Below are 27,298 nucleotides of genomic sequence, written 5' to 3' on the forward strand. Positions count from 1 at the left end.
GTGATGCACGTGATTATTTCCACCATGGTGCACAACCTTGGTTTATTTATTCTGTTTATGTTTGCATCTTCAAGTGCGGACTATGTTGTGCAAAAATACAAGTGACAACTTCAACAGCGCCGCCGTCCGCCCATCAAAACACACCAACGAATCTGTGATGGAAGAAAGATGTTTATTCTCCTGGTACATTTTCAGACATTCGGGGAGTCTGTCACAAGGAGCATTAAAGACGGGCTGCTGCTATCATCACTGAATATGTTCACCAGAAGACAGGCTGCACGGTTACAGCGCTCACTGTAAAATAAATAAAACTGGTCAATGAGGGTCCCTCAGATATATATTGCTATTAGTGAAGGCTGCAGAGCGTTGTCGCTGCAGCTAGAAGGTTCCTGGTTCGAGTCCCGGTTCAGACGTAGTGGGCCTTTCTGTGGGGAGGTTGCATGCTCTCCCCGTGCATGCGTGGGAACTCCGGCTTCCTCCCACAGTCCAAACACATGCTTGTTAGGTTCCTTTGTGACTCTAAATCTCCCACAGGTGTGAATGTGAGCGAGAAAGGTTGTCTGTCTCTATTCAGGGCGGGATTATTACGCCTCTGTTACGCTTCGTCCTCTATGTAGAGCGCACGGAGGTGGAATGGTGGGGCGAAGTCGCTCCGCCTCCGGGCCGGCATCGGAGGTAGTGGAGAGGAAACAGCGTCAGTGTAAACTGCAGAGCCGGCGCCGGAACGCTATTTTAAAACACACACCTGGGCAGCTTTACGCCGCCGTTGTGTGGTCCAATGTAGAACGACAAAGGCTGCATGAGGACGGAGCTTCGTTACGACACCGAGGCGGAGCCGCAGTGTTAAAAAGGCTTATGTGTCAGTCCTGTGATTGACAGATGATCTGTCCAGGTGTAACCCCGCCTCTCAGCCGATGACAGCTGGGATAGGCTCCAGCCCCCCGTGACCCTGAACAGGGTAAGCGGTATAGACAATGGATGGATGGATTTTCACAATAAAAGTCTATAAAGTCAAAATAATTGTGTAAAATGCTCAAAGTGACGTCACCCAGACTCCTCATCAGCGAAGAAGACGGGCAGCAGCTCGTCACATTTAAGAAGCTACAACATCTGGACCTGACGAGAGAGATGAACTGACCGGAGAAATAGATTCAGTTTCTTGCGTTGCAGCTACACATTAAAGCTTCCTGCATGGTCTGAAGTGATAAAGTAAATGCAGTCTAATCAAAGGGATGTAATCTTTGTACAATGTGTGAACAGCATCCTTTACAGTGTGAGGCATCAGCAGCTTCATTCCACACACCCTGTACCCGCTGAACCTCACACGGTGCATTCCTCATCAAACGATGCGAAGCCATCAGCGTCTGTGTCCTGTACGTCTGCAGTAAAGCTCGGCTCTGTAAAGAGCTCCGTTCTTTAGTCTCATCAAGGACGTGTGCTGCCTACATTCATGGCTTGTTTTCACTCGGTGCCACCAAGCATTCAGAGGTGAAACGCACCGCTCAGCGAGTAGGCGTCTTTTATTTTGAAAGAGAAAAAACCGTCTCATCGCGTCCCTGCTGCTCCCGGAGGAATCACACAGAGTTCACATGGAGGGAGAAAAGTCTGCAGACGGTCACAGTGTGAGATTAATCAGCAGGGCCACCGGACTCAGACAGCGTCCACCTCGTCTGCTCGGCCAACAGCAAAATACAAACAACAGATATGAATTAGCATTACGTAAGGCAGATTAGCAGCCTGTCTGCTCCCCTGCTGCAACAACAGCTGTGATTCAGACACTGATAGCACCGATACTACGGCCTCACCAAAACAATAAGAACGATAAAAGCGATTAAGGAGAGCCGGTAAGTGCAGGGCCAGGAGGACGAGCCGGCAATCTGCAGCAGGGAGAGGGAGGAAGAGGCACACGGGACGAGTGATGGACTATAAGGAGAAGGAGAGATGGAAGGTGACAGGGCTGCAGGATGTCTCTGAACACCGCCAACCTTAAATCCTTCACTTTGAGTCTGCAGGATTTTATCACAGGAACAATATGTGAACAGAGAGGTTCGCGTTCAGGAAGAACAAACAAACACTAACTTTGTAATGTCTTTGATTTAGGAGACAATGATGCTCAAATTCTGAGATCCAGACTCATTTCTGACCTCCGACTAAAAATAGTTCCTGCAGGTAAACTCGCTGAAGCATTACTCGACCCTCATCAAACTACACCAGTCTGCTGACACAGGCCCATCACACACTGGATACACGTGTTTCTGATGTGAGCCAGAATAAACATTTTTACAGGAAACGATGTTCAAGATAAACTCTGTTTTCTTTCCAGCTCAAAATGTTCTGTGTCGATCACCGTGTCTGTACTTTGTTCATATTAAAATCCGTCCCAAAATCTCACATCAGTCAGGCTCTACTTATTACTGGTAAAAAAAGGGTACGCACATTTTCCAGCATTTAATTAAATAAATATGAGTCACAGTCACTGCTGCAGCTCCAACGGCTCACTGTTTCAATAAACCGGAGCCAAATTACAATAACTGTTGATTCATGAGCACCTGCATGCACCTGTCCCTGCCAGCGCACACACCACGTCTGCCTCTGTCCCTGGTCAGGCCTCACAGAGGAAATCAAACACCTTGTCAGACTCTTGGACTCCGTGTACGATTAGCATGTGATCTGAATGTGTATGAACATCTGATCATACATGTTAGCATGAAGCTGCTATTAATAACCATTATCTCCGTCCTGACTGTGCATTCCTTGTGATCTGATATCAACAAGCAGAGAGTCTGCAGAGCAGGAGAAGCTGCGCTTACACAAACACAGAGCATCACAGGTGAGAGAGCTGAAGCTCCTTTTATTCTAACCTTGTTTTTTATTTTGTATTTCTGACAGTTCAGACACCAAACATCCATCCATGATCTGTGCTGTCGCAGGGGGCGGGAGCCTATCCCGGCTGTCATCGGGCGAGAGGCGGGGTTACACCTGGACTAATCACCTGTCAATCACAAGGCTGACACTTATACCCCTTTCCCACCTAAATTTTGCGCGTTGGCGCAGGTTTTTCAGTCCCGGGAAGACCTGCTTATAGATGCCGATTGTCTCTTCTCCCATTGCCAGTGAAGTATCCTCTCTTTTCTGCTGCGTCACCGTCTGACGTCACAAACGTGCCACAGACAGGGTTAGTAACCAGTGGAGCTGTTACGGTGGTTAGGTCTTTATTGTATCTATGACTCAGTCAGTCTGTTTATCAAACTCGGCACCGACAGATTTGGAACGATATTCGAGCGCTGCTCGGACGGAGACGGGCGGAATTTGTAGCTGAGATGACGAGGAGTCGCAGAAGTTACCGACAGAGCATAGCATCGCCCTGGAGAGGAGGCGGAGATTAGCGCGTCGACACAGGTTTTGTGTTCCCATCAATGCTGAGCCGAGGCGATAATTATCCGGGTCTACTGCAGAGTCATGTGACCCGGGTCTGAATAACCTTCCCCACTAAGCAAAAAAGCAGAGTGTTAGCAGGTTTTTTTGACCAGTGGGAAAGCGGCTGTAGAGACAGACAACCTGTCACGCTCACATTCACACCTACAGGCAATTCAGAGTCACCAATGAACCTAACGAGCATGTCTGTGGACTGTGGGAGGAAGCCGGAGTACCCGGAGGGAACCCACGCATGCACGGGGAGAACATGCAGACTCCACGCAGAAAGACCCGCTACGTCTGAACCGGGATTCGAACCAGGAACCTTCTCTCCTCTCTCCTGCTTCTCTTCAGAGCCTGACCAACAGGTTATAGTAAACACTGACTGATTATCAGGTTATTAGTTCATGAGAGGTGAAGGTGAAGGTCTCCATATAGAGATTTTATGGGGCAAAATTTGAGCCCAATCATCATAGAAAGGTTTGATTTTTGACAAGAGGAACAATTACAGCTACAATAAATTACATGATATAATAATGCATGTATATGTAATATAATGGCTTATATTACACATACATCTGTACACATATTCATGAGCTGTGTGTATTGTATCTATCTTCAGATGTTCTGACATTATGATGCACTTTTGCACGCTGGATATTTTATTGAATTTCTTATTTTAAGTTAACTTATTTTAACTTATTTTCTAAGTTTAATTCTGGTTTAGAAACTTATTTTAATTCTTGTATTTGTCGTTTTTATGACCTAAATGTTTTTCAGTTCAGTGTTCGACATGCTGTGATTGTAGCTGCTCTATTGAATTAATTGCCACTTATTTGGGATAATCGATTAGTTGATTAATGGGTTTGACATTTTTAATAAAATAAGTTTCATCTTCTTAAATCTGAATATTTTCTGGCGTCTTTCCTCCTCTGTGACGGTCAGCTGACGTCTTTAGGTTGTGGACCAAACAAGGGATTTCAGGACGTCACCCTGAGCTTTAGGATGCTTCAATCAAGGTTTTTCTCAATGTTCTGATATTTTATCTGCCATCAACTCATCGATTAAAAGGGAAAATAATCAACGGATTAACCAAGCATGAAAAAAATCATTAGTTGCAGCGCTGGAGGGGATTTTTACGGAAGCCCTGAGCGGACAATCACCCATTTTATTGACTCTGTTTCCCGTGATAACGATTTCATTTCCTGTTGTTAAGATCTCGACTTATTTCTCTCGTTATCTCGGGACTACAACGCTAATTTTCTCGTGATAACGGGATCATTTTCTGTCACTGCTCACGGTGATATCACAGAGCCGGACATGCTGCCATCGCCCACACTGATGAGTGAAGTTCAGCCTGTTTCTATGTTTGTTCTGTGCTTTTGCAGCTCAGAGGATACGAGTTATGATCATCTGACATTACGCTGGTGCAGCGCTGTTATCTCCTGATAACGAGATAAACAAGTCGACAACCGGAAATTACTCGTAATCATGGGAAACAGAGAGTAAATAAAATGTATGGATGCATGTCTGCTTACGGCCTGTTATTATACGATGTTTGTAGATTAAACATCACAGCCTGCAGCCTCCTGCATCCACACACGTTTGTTTCCACAGCGGCCCCTCTCTGCTCTTTGTGCGCGCGCTGAATGATCTTGTCTTCGGGGCAGAAACCTCACAGAAGCATCTCTTCTTCATTCCACAACTTCGCCGCTCGCTCCCTTTGTGTGTGTGTGAGCGCCAGTTTGTCTTTTTGTCCTGTGGTGGCCTAGAAAAAACAAAAAAGCTGGTACGGCAGCTTTCGCTCAGCTATCAGACACATCTCTGTGGTGTGTACGGGGGGTCAAAGGTCGTTTCATTAGGCAGAGAGGAGCATCAGCACGTTCCTGTCTGCTTGAGGTGAAAAGAGGTCACGTGGGAAAAAGCAGCGAGCAGGTATGAGCCTGTCAGGAAGAGAGAAGCTGGCTGTGACTCAGAGCATTTTTTAGCCTGAATCAGGTTTGATTATTCACAATCTGCCTACAGAGCGACACACACACACACACACACACAGAGCTATTTCTCCATGCTGCAGCCCTTGTGACACCTCATACAGGAAGTGGACACACACACACTCAGACGTAAGCTCTTCCTGAATCATGCGGTCGCAGCAGCACCGCCTCCTTATCAAGATTCACAAACTTGTAGGAAGGAAGAAAAAAGAAACACAGGAGCTGTTTTTGTTTCAATCTCAGTTTTAAAGACACGGCCTCCTTTTTAGGAACAATCGCTCACTCTCACTGTTTGCATCTATTGTTTTTCACCGACTGCAAAGGCCTTCCCACAGTCCTCGTCTCCTTGATTCTGCACAAGAACGGATTAAAAACATCCATAAGTGACCGGTCGTTACTCCGCTGTCACCTTCAGATGCTTCCACCCACATGTGGCGCCATTTAATGCCCCATTCCTGTTCTTAGAAAGCATTTGTGCGACCTTATTGCGTTATCGTCGAGTTAAAACAATCGGCAAAATAACCCTAAATTATTTTGATAATTCATGCAAAAATATGTTAAACTCTCCTCCAGCAGCGGCTCGTTTGTAAGGATCTGCTGCTTTTTGTCTCACAATGATAAAAAGTTTGTCTAATAAAACAAGACATTTAATTACGAAGGAAATAAATGACATCATCGTGCACTTTAGTGCTGCATATTTGACAATGTCACCTTTGCAGCTTGTAAAGATCTGTAGCACATAGTTAGGTAGATTCCCCCGAGTTACTTTGCAGAGTCTTTGCACTTTGCAGACAGCTATTATACACGTCATATATCATCAGGCATGTTATTAATCTGTGAAGGATTCTCCACTAAAACTGGTACCTGGTTTACAGTGTCCCACATCTCTCAGGCCCTAAACAGTTACAGACGTGTGACACAAATTATAGTAAAAAAGGAAAATAAGATTTGTTTGTAAGACTTTAGTGACATTCTGGTACTTATTTCTACAGAGCACTCCTTGTTTAAAGTATCTTGTGTTGTGTTTGTTTTCAGTGTTTTTAACCTCATTAAGTGTAACTCTATCTGTATCTGCTGCTGTTAACGCTCACAAGTAAATTAAACATCTAATTAATTACACACCGCTTCATTTCAGGCATTACAGAGCGTTCCTTGTGCCCAGTGTCTCCATCGTTATATCATAGCACTTTAATGCCTCTATATTTATGGATACTTACAGGGCACAATAAAGGGAATTGTAGTTAGTAAGCCTGTAACACTTCATAGTGACCTAAGTCTACTGTAATTGACTGATAGACAAATCTTCAGCTGTAATCTACTCTATAGAGTTTCTTAAAGCCACTTAAAGTCATTTTATGCCCTTAATTTATTTATTTCACTAAATTGTACTTTAATTTGTACAGCTAAGCTGCACATAAATCAAGGTGACACATGTAAAGAGATTTATAACAAATATCAGGTAGCTTGTGGTGCATAAATGGCAATTAGTGTATTTTTTCATACTACTATATATAGTATTACAGTTTGATTAAGTAGTCAGATACTTTATGGTTCATGTTAATGTGATATAAAGCAGCTGCAGTTGTAAAAAATGATCTAATAGTGACTTTCAGGTGAGGTGTGTTTCCATGCTACCTGTCTGAACGCTGCAGCCATACTCAAAGTCACTTGTCAGTTAGATAAGAGGACAAACCAAAGTGTCTCGGTGTGTTTGGATGATGTCTCACCTCTCCAGCTGTCCCCCCCAGCGGCATCTTCTGCCAGGGATCCGCCAACTGAGCCAGAGGCATCTTTCTCTTCTTCTGCCTCTACTTTAATTTCTTCTTCTTCTTCTTTTTTTATTCCTCTTTTCTGCCCCGGGGTTTGTCGTCCCTCCCTCGGTCGACACTTTCAGTCCACCCGGCTTCTCCTTTTCTCTTTCCTTCTTATTTTGGACTGTGTTTAAGCTACTTCCGGTTCTGTTTCCTCAAACCTCTGCGTGTTAGAACCGAACCGCCCGCGGAGTCCACCGACCGACCGAGCGAGCCGAGCAGAGCCGAGCGAACACCTACTAATTCCGGATCTGCTGTGGCGCTGAGACCGCCCCTTCCTCCGGGGAGACAAACATGAGAGAAATCAGCGAGGAGGACGCCCTTTTTCGGAAACTGATTGACTCAACACACACACACACACACAGTTATCTCTCAATCTGGTTCTCTTTCCCTCCCTCTGCCGCTCTCTCTCTCTCTCTCTCTCTCTTTCTCTCTCTCTCACTTCCGTTGTTTCCCAATATGGCGGCCGGTGTCGGCTTACCTGTCTGTCAGACCGCTGCGTCACGCTTGCGTCACGTCAGGAGGCGGCATGCTTAGGTAATGAGAAAAGTAAAGTAGGCCTAAACTCTACCGAAGCACTGACTTTATTCTGAAATGTATCCGTACATTTAACAAAATATAGGACTAAATCATACATTTTCACACACATTAATCTAAATATAATCTATATGAATAAATCTACATTTATCTGACAGCTTTAGTGGCTTGGAAAATTAAGTTTTTGGCGCAGAAAAAACACCAAATTTCTCTAGTTTGGTTAGTAATTTACCTAGCCAACATGTAGGGTTGAAACATTAGTCGGTAAACTGATTAGACTATGGACAGAAATTCATTAAATCAGCATTTGTTGTTGTTTTAGCTTCTTAAAATGGGAATATTTGCCATTTTTCCTTTGAATTGTGTTGTTAACTTTAATTTAATTGTAATAATCCTTATGTTCTGGACTGTTGTTTAGACAAAACATCATTGTTAAGACGTCTCTTTGGGCTCTGGCTCATTGTGACAGATTAATACAGAATTAAATAATCATTAGTTGCAGTTCTACACAAAATAGTTCAAAATTAACTTCCCCACAATTAAGTAAAATCCTGCTTTGACACTAAAACATGAGCGATGATAATCTAACAGAGGAATATATAATAGTAGAACATTCACAGCAGACATTTTTCTACTTTAAAGACATTTTCCTGATTATACTTTTACTCTCGTTGCCTTTTGCAAAACTTTTACTTGTATTTTTACTCCGTCTCATTTGTCTGACAGCTTTAGGTACTTTAGATTAAGATTTTACATGCAAACACGGTTTAGGCAACATGACGGTTTGTTATAGAAACAAACTAGCTACGTGTATTAAAGGTCCTTAAAATAAACTCCATGACTAATAATAATAATGTTCCACTGATGTATGAATGATGCTTAGATTCTTAATAATAGCAGAATATCTAAATAAAATTACTTTAATACTTTTATTTCATTTTGTTTCCCAGCACTTTGTAGTGTAACAGCCTACTTTCACTGTGTGGTAAATTATTAACTTTAAACAAATCAGCTCGAGGAGATGTGATTAACAGTCGTATAAAAATGTCTGTATGTGAAGTGCTTTAACTGCTGTCACAGCTCGTTAACTGTGAGCAGGAGGATTATTATAAGGTGGTGATAAATTATTGAAGTATTAACACCTCTGTGTTATTAAAATGCTGTTCAGCTGTGATGTTTGGCTGCCATGACTGTTCATAGATAATGAGTTGATGTTACAGCCTGGGAGTGACACCTAGTGGTCAGTGGTGGAAGTGCAAACAGGTGCCACACTTAAAATACTCCGTTACAAATAAAAGTCGAGCATTAACAATAAATCATACTGGAGTAAAAGTGTAGACGTCATTTTTCTGCTGTTATAAACTCTATCGTTGGATTATTAATACTCATGCATTGATGTAAAAACAGGATTTTACTCTTGAAGTCGGTCAGACAGGCGCGCAATTAAAACAAGTTTTTAAAATGAATGAAATTATTCAAGGAAAGGAAGAAAATCGTCCAAGTTATGTAGCTGGAAGGAGGTTTTTTTCATGAAAATTTGATTACCAAAATAGTTGCCAACTAATTTTTTATCTGTACTCTTTGGGTCGTTTTATTTATAACAAATCATTTTGACAAACTCTTCATGTTTTGTAGCAAGATCTTCTCTTTAAGCATCTAAAGCTGTTTAAGTAGAACGGGACATGAAAAGAGACTTACTTAAATGACAGTATTTGGGTAAACGTAATTAGATACACACTGATTGTTGTTTATTTGACTGTATTGTTATAAAGCATTAATGACAGTATCTGAAACTAAATCAAGTGTTGATCATAAACAGAATAAAACCCGATGATCCAGACTAATAAAACAACGACACTTCAGAGTATTTATCTTCCTGCTTCCTTTCAGCGTTTATTTCACAGCCCAACAGTCGCTCAGTTTAAACAGTCTTTAAAGCTTCACATCTGTAACAGTTCAGGCTCAGTGACGTTAAACTTGTGAGAAGAACGGAGAGGTGCGTGTAACAGACGATCCTTTCAGTGCTGCTGCTGGTTTTACCCACTCAGAATGTCCCATTACAACATTTCAGTGCATCTTTACGCGTCACATTCTGCAAACCAGTCAAGAAAAGCAGTTAAAATATAAACTAAAGAACTTTATAGTGCATTAATCCACCAGCAGAGGAGGAGCTACTAGAACCCTTAAAATAGCATCTGACAACACTGATCAACAGTCGACTCAATATTGCAAAATCCTCTTAGAGAAACCTTAAACTCAAATTAAATATAAATGCACCTTCAAACCAGTGAGGGAAGAAATTCTGAAATATTTTACATCAGTAAAATAAGCATTAGCACGGCATATAAACAGTTTGTTTACAAGTAAAAGTCCTGCATTTAAAATATCCTGTTAATAACATGTGCTCTGTTGCAGCTGGTACATGTGGAGCTGATGGTTACGGCTGTGTCGCCTCGTCTATGCTTATACACCATACTTAACTTGTTGATGATACAAGTTTTTTACATTTTGCATAAAATTAAAATACTATAGTAGTAGTAGTAGTAGTAGTAGTAGTAGTAGTAGTAGTAGTAGTAGTAGTAGATGTAACTTGAGTAAGAATATCTACTGTTTCTTACTTTGCTCTGTTGTGCATTTCCAGCTAACCAGCACGAAACATGCTGAAGCCTTTCCCTGCGGTGTCGTCACATTTGGTCTGAGAAGCTAGAAGACTAAACAAAGGGATGAACTGCTTTACAACAGAGTGACATTAAAACATTAATGTTTACTTATTTCAAGGTCGGCTGGTTTCTAGGAGAGAAAAGTGTTTGACAGTTAAAAGGAGCAGTGAGCAGGATTTAGGGAGATCTATCGGCAGGAAATTGATTATATGTATAGCTTTGTTTTTAGTAGTGTTTGAACACGTGAAAGTAGGAAGAGTCGTTTCTTTATATGTATCTACAGAGAGAAAGCGAGGCTGTGTTCAAAACGCCATACTGTACTAGCAGTACGTATTGATTCGTCCAAAATGTAGTCTGCAGTATGCAAACAAAAGAAAATGCAGTATGCCAAAAATACCCGGATGTCGTACAGATTCGGAAAAAGTCTCCAGTATGCATCGGACCAGTCTACTTAGCCTACTGTATCCCACAATGCAAAGCGCTGGAATGTCACAACGTTCTAGCAGAAGGGGGCGCTATAGAAGCGGCTTTTTGCTGTTGGCGGGCGATGGTTTACTTCTGCTCTCCAAAACCAGAAACTAGCGCCTGGTGCAGCATTCTGCAAAATACATTTGAAAAGCTCCGTACTGCCTAACGCAGTATGTAGTATGCAGTATGTGATGTTAAACACAGCCCAAGTCCTCTTCCACGTCGCACAGCCATGTTTCTACGGTAGCCCAGAACAGACAAACAACCTCTAAAGAGGGCGTCTCTTGTCCACTGCTGGTCCCTATGAAGCAGAACACACATTTCTGCACATTTAAAAAGCTAGAAATGCTGCTAAAAGAGGGAAAACAGGACAGCTAGGTTTTGTGCGTATAATTTGCAGCCCTGAAGTATTTCAAACCTGTAAAGCCACCTGTGAGGTACACACACACGCTTTCACATCTCAGGCAGCAGCACACAACGGCTTGACGATAGAGCCACACAAAGAGACTGGACAGATGCACGGCAACAAACAAGGAATAAAATCTTAAATATTTCTATATAAAACTATAAATAAATAACACTGACAGGTTTCAGGTCCAAGCGGAGTCCCAGTAAGGTGCGGAATGATCTAGAAATCGAGGAAGGAGCTGCTGAAGGTGACGTTAAAAGTCGGGGCGTGGGTGCAGCCGAAGGACTCAGAAGGTCGGCGTGTATCGTGTGTATCTGGAGTGTGGGAGGTTTAGAGTCTAGCTGACAGACTTGAGCATGGACCAGCGGTGCGTCCCGCGGACCTCCAGCGGCTGGTCGTTGCTGAAGATGTGGTTGCAGAGCTCCTCCAGCGGCGGCTCCGGATCGGAGGTTGCAAACTGAGCTGCTTCCTCCACCTCCTTACGGATCGCAACATCGATTTCCTGACAGGACAGAGAGGACTCATTAACTCAGACAGCTCCACAACACGACATCCACAGTGTGTGTGCGCGTTTGTGTGTATGTGTGTGCGTGTGTGCGTAAGCTGTAGTGTTTGAAAGTAACTCACCTTGAACTCCTCCACAGAGGCCATGTTGTTGCTGAGCATGCGCTCTTTCAGCAAGGTGATGGGGTCACTCTTACTGCGAACTTCCTGGATCTCCTCACGGGTGCGGTAGCTGCAGGAAGTGACATCACAGTTAGGACAAAGGCTGCAGTCCATTCCAGTACTATAGTTCAACATGGCTCAGAATGACAGCGCACCCTACGAGTGTGAGGGGAAATCATTTCAGTATCTCGTCACTCAGAGGTGAACCACGGACCAAAAGTAGGAACAGATCACCGAACGGAGAGACCGAGAGAAAGTCTTAAAAAGGTGACTCACCTGACACCTGGATCGCTCATGCTGTGTCCATGGTAACGGTAGGTCTGCAGCTCCATTACAATAGGACCCTGAAACACACCAGAGGTTACTGCTTTGTGTTCAAACAAACTACAGCTTTTTGAAATCCCACCCAGCTGTCCGCCATCTTTACATCACAGGATAAAAACTTTATTGAACTTATTCTCGCTCGCCTCACCTTCAAGATAAAAACAATCAAGAGATGAATAATGTGAGACGCACCTTTCCAGCTCTGCAGTGGTCTGCAGCAAACTTTGTGGCCTCTCTGACACACAGGACGTCCATCCCGTCCACCTGTGAAACGAGAAACAAGCAGCAACAGGTCACAAGACAGACGAGCATTAGGGACGACGGCGACAACGTTTACATGCATTCACTAAATACAATGATATTGTTGTTTGTGTGCAGTATCATACATGAGCATCAGACAGCTGTAAGAATGCTCACACCTGCAACTGCCAGGACGGATCATCGTCGACCTCCTGTTATAGTCTCGGTCAGTACAGGCCAGCTGCAGCGTACGGCCAGCAGGCACACTGCAGCTACCGCCCAAGACCCCAAAGTTTAACCACATCTGATTCACATCAACACAACTAGACATTAAAAAGGGAGATGATAGTATGTTAAGCCTGGGCCCTGTTTTAAAAGATCTAAATGACTAATAGGTGCACAAGATTTGGGGATTTTAGTAGATCGCTTCAGCAGGAAGATGTGAAACAAGCTGCAACGTAATCCCTGCAGGCAAAAGTCCTGATTAGAGTACGTCCGTAAATAACAGCCTGAGCCAGTGAGAGGCAAAAACATGAACGAACAGCATTACAGAGAGGATCCCTACAGAGATGATTCCTTTTTTAAAACCTGAAACCAACGCTGCATCGCTCTCTTCAAAGACACCAGACACCATTGACAAAAAAAGTAATTTTACCCCTCAGAACACGGGAGCTGCTCGTCTACTGCTGCCTTGATCGGTTAGTTTGTTATTTTAAGTAAAGGTTATATTGGATCCAACACAATATTTGTGTAACACAAAGCGATCAAATAACAAACAACCCAACAGATTGAGGCAGCAGTAGACCAGCAGCTCCTGTCTTTTGCCGTGTAGAATTACCATTTTTCTGAATGGAGTCTGGTGTGTGTGCAGAGAGCGATGTAACGTCTGTGTGTGGTTAAAACAATCATCTTCCTCTGTAACAAAAAGGTCTATCTCTGCAGGGATCCTTTCTGTGATGTTGTCACACACTAAGAATAACAATCTGAGCCTGTCAGTGGAAACAACAAGAACTTTTAGTGGACAGCTTTTATAGTCCATCTTGCAGCTGCGGTCTGAAGAAATCTACTGAAACAACTCCATGACTTCTTCTAACTATAAAGATTTACACCTCAAATGATATAAAATGGGGCCCAGGTAAGAAAGTAGAGACAGAGACCAGTTCCATGTTTGTGTCTCACTCTGATTCCCGGTATGAAGTCTCCCCTCTTGTAGTAGTCGGTGCTGGCTGACGCTCTCTCCACTGACGTCCCCATGCCGTACTTGTTGTTCTCGCAGATGAAGATGCACGGCAGCTTCCACAGGGCGGCCATGTTGAACGACTCAAAAATCTGGCCCTGATTGGCTGCCCCGTCTCCGTAGAGGGTGACGCACACCTGATTGTTGCCTTGGTACTGGCAGGCCAGAGCGATGCCAGCTCCCAAAGGAACCTGAACAATTATAGTTGGTTATACGATCAGTATATTTTATAGGCAACGACCATGTTTACAGGAGATAAACCTTTTTAAACTTTCAGTTGTTTTTATGTTCACCTGTGCTCCCACAATGCCGTTACCACCGTAGAAATGTGGAGCGTACATGTGCATTGAGCCTCCCTTCCCTTTGGCCACACCCCCTTTACGACCTGTGGAGGAACAAAGATGATGAGCACAAAAAAATGTTCAATTCATCGACACAGTTTTGATTTAGAAACCTCTCTCACCTGTGAGCTCGGCCAGGATCTCTTTAACGGCCACCCCGCGGGTGTACGTGTAGCCGTGGGCGCGGTAGGCTGTGATCAGGTGATCAGAGGGGTTGATGGACGCCTCGATGCCTGCTGCACAGGCTTCCTGCAGGAGCAGACACGGCTTAGATTGTGCAGGTACAGAGCCACTTTATTTTAACGATACCTTAACAATACTATTGATGCGAGTGCACCTTAAATAATGCAGTAAAAAGATGAATGATTTCTAAAAAACCCGCTTCGACACGCTAATTTCGGTGGGAAAGAGGTCCAAGTGTCCTGACCTGTCCGTCGTACAGGTGACAGAAGCCTCTGATGATCTTCTGTTTGTAGAGCTGATCAGCTTTGAGCTCCATGCGCCGCACAGTCTGCATGATGCGGTAATACTGCAGGCCCTGCTCCCGGGTCAGCTCCGCCTTCACCGGCGGACCCTCCTCCAGACGGTGCACGTCGCATTTCTACCAGACAGACGGACAACAGGAAAAAGAAGCATTTAATACGTGTAAAAACTGTCAATCGGTGTTAACTGGAAGTTTAATTACTGGAGAGAAAAAAACTGTTATTTGCAGTTACATTCTTTGATTTTGATTTAACCCACCTTGATGTCAAAGGTCGCCTGAGGGGTGAAGTCAGCGAAGGAGCGGGAGACCACAACTCTGGCACCCTGGTGACCAAAAACACATCAGACAGGGTTCATTAAAAACACAGCTCACAAATACGGACACAAAAGAAAAACACACGTGAGTTCTGCCCTCCTCTCACATCAGGTGGAGGGTGAGTGAGGCTACAGGTGTGAGGAAGGGGGAAGTCAGGTTCGTTGGTCAGGTGGTTCAGCCTGGACTGGACTAAAGGATGTGTAGGGAGGTCAGTAACAGGGTGGGAGAAGAACACCAAGCAAATCTTCAGCTGTTTTCAAATCAGGGAAAATATAAAAAGTAAGCCCTCAGTTTATCAGCCACTTTAAAATCCATCATCTGCACGGGGCTATGGGATAAAACTCTGGATAAAAATGACAATTTTCAGCGATTGGGAAGAAAAACTTTAGATGTTTTTATTGATATGTATAGATCCAAAATCCTAAAGCGTAAAGAAACCAGACAGCCAGTGAGTCTGCAGATTTTAGCTTGAGGACACAGTTAAAACTGGCTTCTGACTTAATCAGGATACTTCTCACACTGGCAGCAGGGAATATAGAAAAGCTCTATCTGCAGGTTTTGTCTTCATGGCTCTGCAACGATTATTAGAAAATTAAACGTTAACACAAAGAAGAAGTCCTAAAAGTGCTGTGGATGAAATCATTACACGTCAGCAGACGCAGCTCCTGAAGAGTCTGTCGGCAGACCTTCAGTGTTTTTTATCAAACTGGATATTATATTACTTCTTAGCATGATAAATAAAGTAATGCATGACAGTGAAAGTGTCTGAAAATGTTAGCTCGAGCTCAGAGAAGTTAGAGATTTGTCTTTAAAGACAAAACACTTCGATTAATCAGAGAGAAATTATGGAACCGTCACAGGTTTGAACAGCAAACACATGACACGGTAACTTAACCCTCCTTATTTAACAAGTTTGAAACATTTCCCAAGAATAAAAACAGATAAGAAAAGAGTCGTCACCCAGAGTCAGTGTTTCACGACTTTCAGAGGTTAGAGGTCATTTCCCTTTAGCTCCAATACTGAAATGAGCAACAGAGACTCACAGACACACACAAGTAAAGCCCCCCCCCCCACCCGGTTAGTGATCAGGCAGACATGAGGATGCTACTCGTGTTCTTACTGGTCTGTCTAGCTGGTCGGTCGGGGTGCTAACTAACTCTGCAGCGGAGGCTCTAGCACTGACTGGTGGTGGTTTGGGTGGTTGCCGCTGGGTCTGTGCCAAGGCGGGCGCTGCCGGCGACGTTACATTGACGTACTCTGACAGGTCAATCAGCAACTGGGGAGCACAGGAGCCAACCAATCAGAGCACAGCAACACAGCCAGAGGAGCTCTACAGAGTGTACAGGTGAGGAGACGTCTACAGGTGACAACAGCAGCTGCTAAATGGAGAATGGACACACACACACACACACAAACACACACATTGACACTCTAGCTTCTAGAGGCCAACATCAGGAGAAACACACCGGGGAACATGGAGACTAGCACCAGCCCAACAGTGTCTACTCTTCAACTGATATTTTAGACTTGGCACAACATTTAAACACCTTGAGACTGCTTTGATTTTCACTACACCTTAATACGGAGGTGTCCAACCTTGTAACGTCTCTGGTTATATTCTGGTGCAGCACTAAACCAGTTTCACAATATACCATGGTATGAAAATGTATAGCTATCATACCATGCACATTAGCTTAGCTTATCCACAGTATTAGCTTTTCTACCAGAGAGAAAAACAGTCTGTGATATTAGAATAAAAATATTATAATTCAAAGCATTTGTTCAAACAAAAACCCACCTGATTTCATTCCTTTAAGGCTACCTGAAACTTATTTTGAAATAACGTACATCTGGACTTTCTCTGGAGTTTATCGTACCGTAAGCGTTCAGCTAATTAAGACAGAAGGATCAGTATAGACTCAGACCCTTTGTGGTTTATTTGTTGCAGCTTAGGATTTTGGGCAGTATTAATTTTATTACTAAATGCACAGAGATCTGTTCTCAATGCGCAGCCACAATGACTCTTTATACTCCATGCTGAGAGGTTCACTCTTCTATCAGAGCTGACGGGGAGTTTAAACAGCAGGTAAATGTTGTGCCAATGCAAAATATTCAGAGACGGCGTTTGACTCAGGTAACAGGCTTTAAGTGTGCTACCACAGAGGAGCAGATTAAACCAGTGACAGCATCATTTTGTAACAAGGATATCAAAACACTTGATTTCATTAAAAATGGCCCTTTTGAAATTAAAGAAAAATACATTTCAACTAAAAACAGTAAGAGACTGATTGTTTTTCATTACTTAAAGATGTATTTGAATTCAACGAAGTTAAAAAGCACTTCAGATGAGCTTTCGAGGAATAATGACTGGAGAACAGGAAGCGTAGGAACGGACCTACACAAACATGAGCTGAGCATTGAGCTGCTTACCTCGGACACTGTTTGGGCTCCCTAGGGTTCAGGCAAGGGAGAAGGGGAGAGGAGGGAGAAAAGCAAGAGATAAATAGGGATTGTTGCGTCGTGTTTCTGTGATTGTGTGTCAGAGAGAGTGAATGAAGAGGAAGTGGAAGCCAGAGGGAGAAAGTGAAAGCACCAGTTCTGCACAAAGCTTCAGTACAACAGGGTTCCTACAGTCGCATACTGGTCAGCATACTTATAGTTCCACAATGCTAAATTTATCAAAGTTCATCTTTGAGAGTTGAAGTCAAAGGACTGTAGGATCCCTGCTGCTGCTGAGACACCACAACACAGACACACATGCTGCTGCCAGTGCTCTGACTCCAGCCATGAGAATAAATATCACTGTGGATGCAATGGTGTGTTTCAATTCAGGCCAATATCCTCAATTTAGGCTATACGTTTCAGTCACTCAATTTTAGTGTAAATTCAAATTTGTAAGAATTTAAAACTTAAGTAAGAATGTGCTACGCTAAGGCTGGGTGGTAATTATTATTACTCCTTATTTTGCATTTGAGAAAGGGGCATTGTGATGAGGATTGTTTCATGCTTCCTTCCTCAGATTTTTCAAAGTTAAAGATTTTAAGTAAGTTGAGACTTAAAATTAGCAATATATTTTATAAGTTTTTTGCACAAGTTAATAGTGAAACACATTTCTATGAGCATCAATTTCATAATTGTATTTAAATGATCTTGTATAAATTTGCTAGAATGTTCGCCACTGTTAATAATTCCCGTTTTTACTTCTGCATTGATCAGCACCTTGTATCATGTAAAAGGTGCTGAGTAACTTCCGTGTACTTGCAACTACTGTCATACAGCTTGGACAACATTTATTAGTAGTATTCTTTGCTTATAATACTTTTTTATAATACCTGTTAAATGTGATTAACGGGAAGGACTTGCACCTCGAAAAGTGCACCGTTATATTCAGGTATTTTTAGTAAGGTTAAGAATCTATACTAGTTTCACCACTGTTGTATTGATACCAAGGTTCCATTATAAGCCGGATATTGGTCATTGTTGATCACATCAGAGCATCTATATCAGTAAAAGCGGCTCAAGAAGGCATACCAGCAAAGTCAATGAGAAACAGACATGACAAATTAAAGATAAGTAAACTGTACAGACAGAAAAAGAGTATAGAGTCATGGCATAGACACCGCGCGGCCGTTGGTCTTCAGTTATAACCGTGCCCGTTTTATTTCATTCATCATCAGTCAACGTCAAGCATCCCCAAATGACAAAATGTATATGACCGCAACATGCAAATCACAGAGCAAGAGTCAAACTAGCCGCTGTGGCTAATGTTCTACCCGCTCACAAGGTCAGCCCCATGCCAAACAAAACCAGGCTAGCTAACAGTTAGCATGAACCAGTCCAGCTCAGAAATGTCCCCCAGCTCGACGTTAACCCCAAGACCACTCACCACATTCCTGCCAGTGATCCTGCAAAGTGCGTTAGAGATAATGGTTAACATATTTTGCATGCTAGTGAACGACGACCCGGCTCTGAAGGGATTAAGGGTTGTTAATCGCTGCCGTTGGCCGCTAGTTCCGTGTTGTTGGTGTCCGCCTGAGAAAGGAGTCCGGAGAAGACTGGCTGCACGGAAGAATGGTTCCCCACAGCTTTTATAGCTCACAGACCCCGACGCAACTTAACATTTAATTTGAGACAGAAATACGTAGAGATAAATAAATAAACTAAAAAAACTAGATACGAATATATTAATATTAATAAAAGGAAGGGTATTAATAAAAGTAAACAGTCTGACTCTATTCAATTTAAAGTTATTAACAGAAAAGAAGAAAAACGGGATTTGTACTAATTAACGGAACTCATTTTCAGGTGTTACGGGCAGATAAAAGATTACAGCCAAGTTTTTGAAAACCCTTTACTTAACAGCTGATTCAATGGCTTTGAGTAAGAATTGTATAGAAGGAACATAGACTTGGTGCTATTAATTTTGCATCTTAACTAATATGTGAAAATGATGGTAACCAATCATGAGTAATAACTATGAAAATTAATTTTGTATATTGGTATCTTCTTTTTCACTTGCCATTCTTTAAAGCTTTATTCCCAGGACTTCATTTCAAAAGCCTAACAGGCATGCCAGAATATATAGCCCAAAGAAAAACACATGAAAAAGAAATGTAGACAAGAAATAGATAACATTTTTTGCATTTGTTTTTTTCAATGCCATATGCTGGATCTAAATATGTTTTTAAAAAAGAGATAAATCCATGAGATATTTATAAGATGTTATTCATTTTAAGTTGTATATGTTATTCACCCACCAGTGATTACGTGTATCAAACGCAGTAAAAGAAAAGATGCGCTGTGAAGTCAAGATAAATATGAATCCATTTATTGCATTGGAGCAGATACATGATTTAAGGACATCCTCCTCCCTCTTGCAGCAGACACATTCAGAATAAAGCTTCCCACTCAAAATAAAAAAGTATAGTCTAAGAGTTTTGTGCGTATAAAGCAGCAGTGGAACATAAAATGTAAAATATCAGTAAAGCCATGCAATCTTTGAATGAGGAATATACTGTATGAGGTAAAAGTAAGGCGAGGACGTAAACGTTTGCTCCATTTTCACCAGTAAGACACGAGAAATAACATTTACAACTGCAAAAAAGAAAGAGTAAATAAACTATAAAAAAAGCTGTAGCTGTCGTCTTTACATCAACATGTAAACCACCCGAAAGAATAAAGGAACAGAAATCAGATATGATCGAACATGTGGGTTGTGTCATGTTAACATCACGTGATACGAAAAAGGATCTGTTCTAACTGCATTCATTCTTTTTGACTGACATCTTACACACACACACACACACACACACACACACACAAAGACCTGTCAGGTCAGACGCTGAAAGGCTTTGGCAGGCAGGAGACATGCTGCTCTCATTGCTCCACAGTCTGATTAAAGTGTCTCTTCCCGTCCAGATACAGCATCGACTCTGTCAGACAAACACAGAACAGCATCTTCAGGCATGAATACTTCCACTCAGCTACATCTTATTGGTACGTGCTGTTCCTTTCACTCTACTACATTTGATTTAAAGACAATTCCCCTACTTTTTAAGCTTAAATGAATTCATCCTCCTATAATTAGATTAAAATGTCACAAAAACAGCCGTTTCTCTGAGCTCATGAAAAGTGCACTTACCTCCGTATGTCATTGGAATGATGTTTGGGACGTCGCGGTCGGAAATGAAGGTAAAGTGGAAGACGTTGGTGGTGTTGTGCTGACGGGTCAGGGGGTCGAACACCTCGCTGTGAACTCTGACCTGGATGTACTTCCCCTGTGTGTAACACACCTGAAACAGAAACACACACAGATACAGCATAAGCTGCTGGTGGAGCAAAGGACAGCAAAGTACCACAAACAGGATGACAAATACAAACACATTCAGTCTCACGCTGACTGAGAGTGGCTGCTAAATGCCCCACTTTGTTCTCTAACTCTGATAACTGCTGCTGTGCAGGTAGTGAACTATGAGGTTAGCAGAGCTTTTTTGCTGCTGGAAACAAGGCTCAGGAGTTATTGGAGGTTTTTTCTCAGACCACCAATCATCATGCCTCTCTGACCTGTGACGAGAGCAGCAGCAGGGAGCCGATGTCCACGGGCTTCTGGAAGAGGATGTCATCAACAGCCACCAGGGTTGGCCGGCATCCTCTGCAGCACACCAGGAAGGGGAAGACAAACACTTTAATATCATGCTCAAATATAAAGTTCTTCTTCTGTCCAACGTCATGTTTCCTGAAAGCTCTCACCCATAGGAGCAGGCGTTGGCCCAGCCCAGCTCGTAGGCTTTCCTCATCAGAAACCCTCCAAAGATCCTGTTGAAGATGTTCCTCTCCTGCTCGACACAGACACATTTATGACTTAAAGTTACAGATATTGATCCAGTCAAAACCCTACAAACTATTTATCGATCAAGGACATAGACAAAAACTAACTCAAACCACTGTATAGAAGATATAATGTCGGGTAGGACTGTAAATACGGGTTTTAAATGTGCCATGAAGCCAGTAACAACCTGAGGGTGGCAGATCTCCAGTCCTTTCAGTTTGGCATCTTCCATCCACACTGAGGTTGGAGGCAGACGTCTGCTGCGGAAACTGACCGTCCTGAAGAAAGAAAACACACACAGAGTCGCACACTTTAAAATGTGCCTCTTGAAATAACATTTAAAAGACTTTAATTAGCCTGAACTCAAGCCTGCATCTCTGGATTGTGTGCAGACAAAGCTTCTCTGTTGCGTCTGTGACATGAGACTTTGCATGCAGCAATCGGGCGTCAAAGACAAACTGTTCAGACAATTTGAGGACAAAATCTTCTAAGTTACTGAAGTGAAATATCTTCTGATACAGTGGCAGATGAGTTTCACTGTTACTGAAAGATCCCCTGGTGCAACTATTATTCCGATTTTTGTTAGCAAGTATGTCAGATTTAAGCTAATAAGCCCCACACTTCAACAGGCTTTTGTTAAGGATTATTTTTAAAGGTTATTTTCCTCCGAGTCTGCACATAGCAGATTTAATTTAAATAGTATCTCAGTCCTACTTTGTGTCCAGGGTGTTGAGGAACAGACTGTGTACGATCTTCCTCTCCTCGTCTGTGGGAGCCACCTTCAGCAATGACGCGGTGCTCAGCTCCTGCCGGCGCGATTTATTAGCTGCAAAACACAAAAATGTAAACATGCGACGGGGAGCAAAGAGGGGGGGAAGGTTAGCATTAAAATGGCAGCACTGTATTATCGTGTCGTACCTTCTCCTTCCTGGAAAATCTTCTCCTCCTCTGGACCTTCTGGCCTCAGTGGATTCACAAAAGCTGCCCTGAGATAAAGAAGACGAAGAAGTGAGGACCAAAAAACAAGAAGAGTGAGAGAAGACTCCCTGATCCCTGATGAAAATAAGCTTTAGCTTCATCCATCATCTAAACCGCTTATCCTGTTCAGGGTCGCGGGGGGGCTGGAGCCTATCCCAGCTGTCACTGGGCGACGGGCGGGGTACACCCTGGACAGGTCGCCAGTCAATCACAGGTCTGACACACAGAGACAGACAACCTTTCGCACTCACACCTACGGGCAATTTAGAGTCACCAATTAACCTTACAAGCATGTCTTTGGACTGTGGGAGGAAGCCGGAGACCCCGGAGGGAACCCACGCATGCACGAGGAGAACATGCAAACTCCGCACAGAAAGGCCCACCTTGCCCAAACCGGGGTTTGAACCAGTGACCTTCTAGCTGTGAGGCAACCACTGCACCACCGTGCAGCCCGCATTAGCTTCATTGCTGCACAAAAAAGTTCTGCAGCAGTAAGATCCTGTTTTTACATGAATGCATGAGTAATAATAATGTAATGATAGAATATATGACAGTCGCACAGTTAAAGCAGACTATTTAAGTTACATACTCTGACTTACATAAGATGCTAAATGCAGGTTTTTACCTTTACTATTCGCTGCTAGCTGCCAGCGCAGAGGCGTAAAGGAAGCAGAGTCCTGCTTTAAAACAAATCACACACTTTCTACCTTCATTCTGTGTAAATGCACCTCAGACTCTCTGAAAAGTTTGAGCGTCCTACCTCTTGTTTTCAGGATCCCGGGCCACCATGACAAACGTAGCATCCAGCACAGGAGAGTAAGCTCCATCGTGGTACTGAAAGAAGAGTCACATTATCATCGTTCCACTGCTTATCTGTGTATCTTATGTACAAGCATGTGTCAATGACAGATTTACTTTGGGGTATGGATTCTGGTGAAATGTGTTTATTCTCTGCAGGCATAAAAGATAATGTTGCTCCCCAAAGAGACAGGATGTTGTCTGACCCTCTCTCGATGCCACACATAAATAAATGTTTGTTTATTTGCCTTTATTCTATACGCTTCTTTTTGTGTGTGAGCTTAAGAAGACGGGAAAAGTGTCTACCTGTGACATGTGCATCTTGGCTTCAATCGAGGTGTTTCCCACCCACGTCACATGACCGGTGAACTTGATGTCGCAGTCAGGATAGATGATGTGCTGCCTCATGTCTGCCCGGCACAAAAACCACATGAAAATGTCTCAAGTGTGGATCTTTTTATTTTTACATTTATTGTATGACTGTAGAGGAAACAAAACAAGGTGTGATAGCAGCCTGAGCATGAGACGCTTACCGATCTTATCCACCAGGGCGGTGACGATGGACAGAGGAGACCTCTTTAGTTCAGTGTTATAGGTGTGAGAGTACGAGATGAGGACTGAGGAGAGAGGCGACAGAGGAAAGGTGTCAGGGTTTAATGTTTTAATCGTCCTGTTCGGTTATACTGAAATAATTATTCGTTACATCAATACCTGCTAAACTGTCCAAGTCCTCCAGGATTCTACCAAACCTGGAGAGAGACAGAAGTCAGAGGACAAAGTGAGTTATAGCTCAGCGCATATGTGTGTGTGTGTGTGTGTGTGTGTGTGTGTGTGTGTGTGTGTACCTGACAGTGTTGTGGAAGGTCAGGTATTTCTCTCTGAGCTGTGGCTCGGAGCCCAGCGGCAGGTGAACCTCCAGGTAGCTGTCCTTCATGCTCTTGACGGGAAGGTCCTTTTGAGACTTTGCCAACATGTTCGACAGCGACGCGCGGTCCGCCATGGCCTGCTGGTGGTCGCTGCACACAAGGTCACTGAAGGTCACTACGTGCAACACTTTAAACGATACACACATTACGGTTTAGAATAAATTAATATCAAGCACAAAACATAAAGGGACAAATAAAAACTAAATGAACCTACGTCACAAGGGAAAACAGTCAACGTGCAGCCAGCATAATATATATTATAAAAAGGTTTTTATTAAAACTAAGTTAATAACTTTAAGTCACTTTTAGTTGAAAAAATGCACAAATTTCTCAATTTATTAAAAATATTTTCAGTTATTTTTTGGTCTCAACACATTTTATTTTTTATTATCATTATAATTATGTTTATGCGTACATGGTACATATATTTCTACATATTTATCACCTCATCGATACTGTGCAGTTACTTTTTCATGGTCTGTTATTAATGTCAGTATTTTCTCAATTGCATCTATTACTTGTTTACACTCGTTGTATTTAGAGAAGTTATCATAAATAAGTTTCAAACAGCCACAGAGCAAAGTGAAGTTTATATGAAGTATTAAATGTAGTTTTCTTGTTGCTTTCACTCAGCTGGTTCAGTACCTCCAGTTAGTGGAAGCTCCCACGATTTCTCTCAGCCTGTTTCGCACTGAAAACACAGAAGAAACAATCAACGATCTTCTCTTTCTGAGTGTGTATCTCTGAGTGTGTGTGTGTGTGTGTGTGTGTGGAGGTGCAGTGAAAGCACCAGAGAGCTCTAAGATGTACGTTTCATACTGTCTCTGCCAGAGCCACACCCTCTACCACTCTTTAGAACATGGAGTGTTCTGATAGGGACATCAAATGTAAAAAAACTGTGGCCTGAAGGCAGCAGTGACCGAAGGCCTGAGCAGTGAGACAGTATGAAAGAACACAGAGAAAAGAAGCAGTCAGAAGTATCTTGTGGAAACCAGCTGTGACTAATCACTGAAGCTCAGAGGGAGAAAAAGAAGACGGTTAACAGACCACCAGCTGATGCTGCAGCGAGGGTTTAGCTCTACAGTGGAGGAGCAGGAGGAGAAATCCAGCCGGAGAGAGCTTAAAATCCAGACCTGATGCAGGACGGGTGCACCATAAAAAGCTGCTGTACACGAAACAAGGTGTGCTTCAGGGAAAAGAAAACGGACGTTCAGTCAGTCAGTGCGGAAACATGCAGGAGGAATCAACGTGCAATTACAGGAAATCAGAGGAGAATCGCTACAGAGAGAAGTGCGCTTTAGATAGTCAGGATTTGTCTCGGTTTACCAGCACACACCATTTGAGACGTGTAACAGTGGATTTCCTGTGGGGAAACAAAAAGGATTGACAAGGTGCAAAAGATCAGGGGAAGCCTACGATAGCATCTGCAAAATTTTATTCCAATAATTGACGTTGCTTCAAAAAATCGAATGATCCAGTGACAGCCCACGTCGCACAGAAACGATTAACAGTAGGGAACATCGTGTAGAGAGTGTGGAGAGTTAAGATTCAGGTCAGGTCTGTCTGTGATGGTTGGGTTGCTTTGGATTTAGGGTGTAGATTGGGACTGTGCCAGCGTCTCTATAACAGATCAATTATAAAAGCAGGTAAATTTTAATCAGGCCAAACAGGAAGTATGGCTGCTGTCTCACCTTCTGCCATGTCCGGCGCCCGGCCCTTGTTGGACACACCCCCTGTGCAGAATGACCTGGTCGTCAAGGACGCAGCCGACCGCAGCAGCAGGAACCTGAAGTCCACATGAGGACATAAAAAACATAAACAAACCCTGAGATGACCTGAAAGTTCAATGAGTGCAGCCTCCTCTCCTAAATATAACGCTCCAAAGGCATCTGTGTTAAATCCTGTCTGCTCACAGTGAACAGCTGAGCAGACACACGCACACACACTTTGCTGCATGATGTAAAACTTGTGATGCTACCTGATACTTCAGTTCTGTCAGCAGCTTAGTTTAGAAATCATCTGTTCGTACGTGTTCCAAAAGAGGACGATTAGAATTGTATTTTCACTTTAAAGGACTTTTGCTCCTTTTTATTTCAGAAACGAATTATTTATTTTTATACATTTTACTATATTGGAATAATAACTATATTAACAGCATCCATATTTGTTCAGTTCTATGTATATTCAAATTATTTATATTATATTATGGTTCTCACATTTGATAGATTTTATGTCTTTTGCATAAACATGTAACCTGCACTGTTCCCTTTCTCATACAGACAATATGCTTTGAATGTTAGGTTAAGAAACTTTAACACTGTTGCATTGAAAGAAAACGATTCATCTGATAGCTGTAGCTGCAGTTAACATTTCAAAATATGATCTTAATCCATTATATGTATGTTCGTGAATTATGAAATATATTTCAGACTGAAACCTCCACACAATATCCAAAACTCAATTAATACACTTGACACGCTGTAATGATTTAACAGCAGTGTAACACTGAACGGAAAGGTACATGTCTCCATAGTAAAATGCTTTGGATTGCTGTTTACAGTATTTGAATACTTTCTGGGAGTGGTATGAACATGACACACCCTATACGAACACAACCAATCCCCACCCTGTTTTTGAACTATTCCTAGGTGGAGCTGATTTCTTCATTAATATGATGATACGCAATCAAACAGCTTTACAAAACAAAACACGCGGCCGTAAGTGGTTTACTAACATGCTAACCATTCATAGCATGCATTTACTGGCTTGTAAATATGGTAATAGTCTGCGTCAGTGCTGTAATTAGCATGCTGAGGGTCCCAAGCAGGCAGCATTAGCATCAACTGAACTTTGAACCACTTTTTTTTAATCACACTGACCTCGGTGAGAGCATGTTGGTGTCCGGGGAGTCCGCGTTAAGGGTTTAGAGGTCCAAACAAAGCCGGTGAGTTCAGTAATAAAGGGCTGAAAACACAGATTTCCTCTTCAGGGCAGTGCCAGGGTGCCAGGGAGTCAAGACCACAGGATGGCTTCCGTGTTTGCATTCGGCCCCTCCCACAACGCCATGACGCAATACGCACATTCCATGGCGCCTCGTCACCCCGAATACAGTCTGTCAATGTATTCGGGGTCAGTCTATGTTACAAAATGTTACACCATAATTATTACATCAATTGCATCTGAAATATTTTTGTGACTCAAGTAGGAACTGACCCGTTACGTATTTTATCTGCACTTAATCATCCAGCGTTATATGACGGATTTTGATGTAACACAAGAGTCAGGTCTGGTAAGGAGTGCCACGTGATTCATGGACAATAGGTTTATTTCAGTTTTTCTGTAATTTTGCGGCACATAGGCGGGTTTATAGT

At 42.7% G+C, this 27,298-nt stretch overlaps 3 protein-coding genes across 8 annotated transcripts in view; all 3 read right to left on the reverse strand.

Moving 5' to 3' along the window:
* rps6ka3b (ribosomal protein S6 kinase, polypeptide 3b) overlaps window positions 1-7,624 on the reverse strand; it is a 55,227-nt gene extending 47,603 nt beyond the window's left edge. For both annotated transcript variants that reach the window (XM_069666927.1, XM_069666926.1), the window contains exon 1: window positions 7,133-7,624. In XM_069666927.1, coding sequence (XP_069523028.1) covers window positions 7,133-7,195 — 63 coding nt within the window. In that variant the 5' untranslated portion in view covers window positions 7,196-7,624. The remainder of the gene's footprint in view (window positions 1-7,132) is intronic.
* A 1,916-nt stretch (window positions 7,625-9,540) lies between these two features.
* Window positions 9,541-18,926, reverse strand: pdha1b (pyruvate dehydrogenase E1 subunit alpha 1b). 4 transcript variants are annotated; one of them, XM_069667480.1, is made up of 12 exons: window positions 18,784-18,926; window positions 17,328-17,348; window positions 16,018-16,173; window positions 14,840-14,905; window positions 14,526-14,699; window positions 14,221-14,347; window positions 14,051-14,142; window positions 13,700-13,948; window positions 12,473-12,544; window positions 12,233-12,300; window positions 11,918-12,026; window positions 9,541-11,792 (listed from the first exon to the last, which is right to left on the reverse strand). In XM_069667480.1, exons 1-12 carry the CDS (start codon window positions 18,841-18,843, stop codon window positions 11,628-11,630), a joined length of 1,359 nt encoding a protein of 452 aa, XP_069523581.1. In that variant the 5' UTR covers window positions 18,844-18,926; the 3' UTR covers window positions 9,541-11,627. The 4 variants fall into 4 exon arrangements, with proteins under 4 accessions (XP_069523581.1, XP_069523582.1, XP_069523583.1 ...); XM_069667481.1 differs by lacking the exon at window positions 17,328-17,348; XM_069667482.1 differs by lacking the exon at window positions 16,018-16,173 and having other exon boundaries at window positions 9,542-11,792.
* A 783-nt stretch (window positions 18,927-19,709) lies between these two features.
* Window positions 19,710-26,957, reverse strand: acot9.1 (acyl-CoA thioesterase 9, tandem duplicate 1). 2 transcript variants are annotated; one of them, XM_069667301.1, is made up of 16 exons: window positions 26,807-26,957; window positions 25,619-25,713; window positions 25,264-25,290; window positions 24,573-24,618; window positions 23,847-24,017; window positions 23,713-23,750; window positions 23,535-23,618; window positions 23,308-23,411; window positions 22,964-23,037; window positions 22,144-22,211; window positions 21,940-22,051; window positions 21,413-21,503; window positions 21,147-21,232; window positions 20,961-21,048; window positions 20,539-20,689; window positions 19,710-20,329 (listed from the first exon to the last, which is right to left on the reverse strand). In XM_069667301.1, the coding sequence occupies exons 1-16, from the start codon at window positions 26,818-26,820 to the stop codon at window positions 20,274-20,276; spliced, it is 1,305 nt and encodes a 434-aa protein (XP_069523402.1). In that variant the 5' UTR covers window positions 26,821-26,957; the 3' UTR covers window positions 19,710-20,273. The 2 variants fall into 2 exon arrangements, with proteins under 2 accessions (XP_069523402.1, XP_069523403.1); XM_069667302.1 differs by lacking the exon at window positions 25,264-25,290.
* Window positions 26,958-27,298: the final 341 nt, after the last annotated feature.

The sequence above is a fragment of the Semicossyphus pulcher genome, unplaced genomic scaffold (genome assembly GCF_022749685.1).
Source record: "Semicossyphus pulcher isolate SPU_LCO1_2020_fin unplaced genomic scaffold, fSemPul1.0.p SCAF_18, whole genome shotgun sequence".
NCBI lineage: Eukaryota > Metazoa > Chordata > Actinopteri > Labriformes > Labridae > Semicossyphus > Semicossyphus pulcher.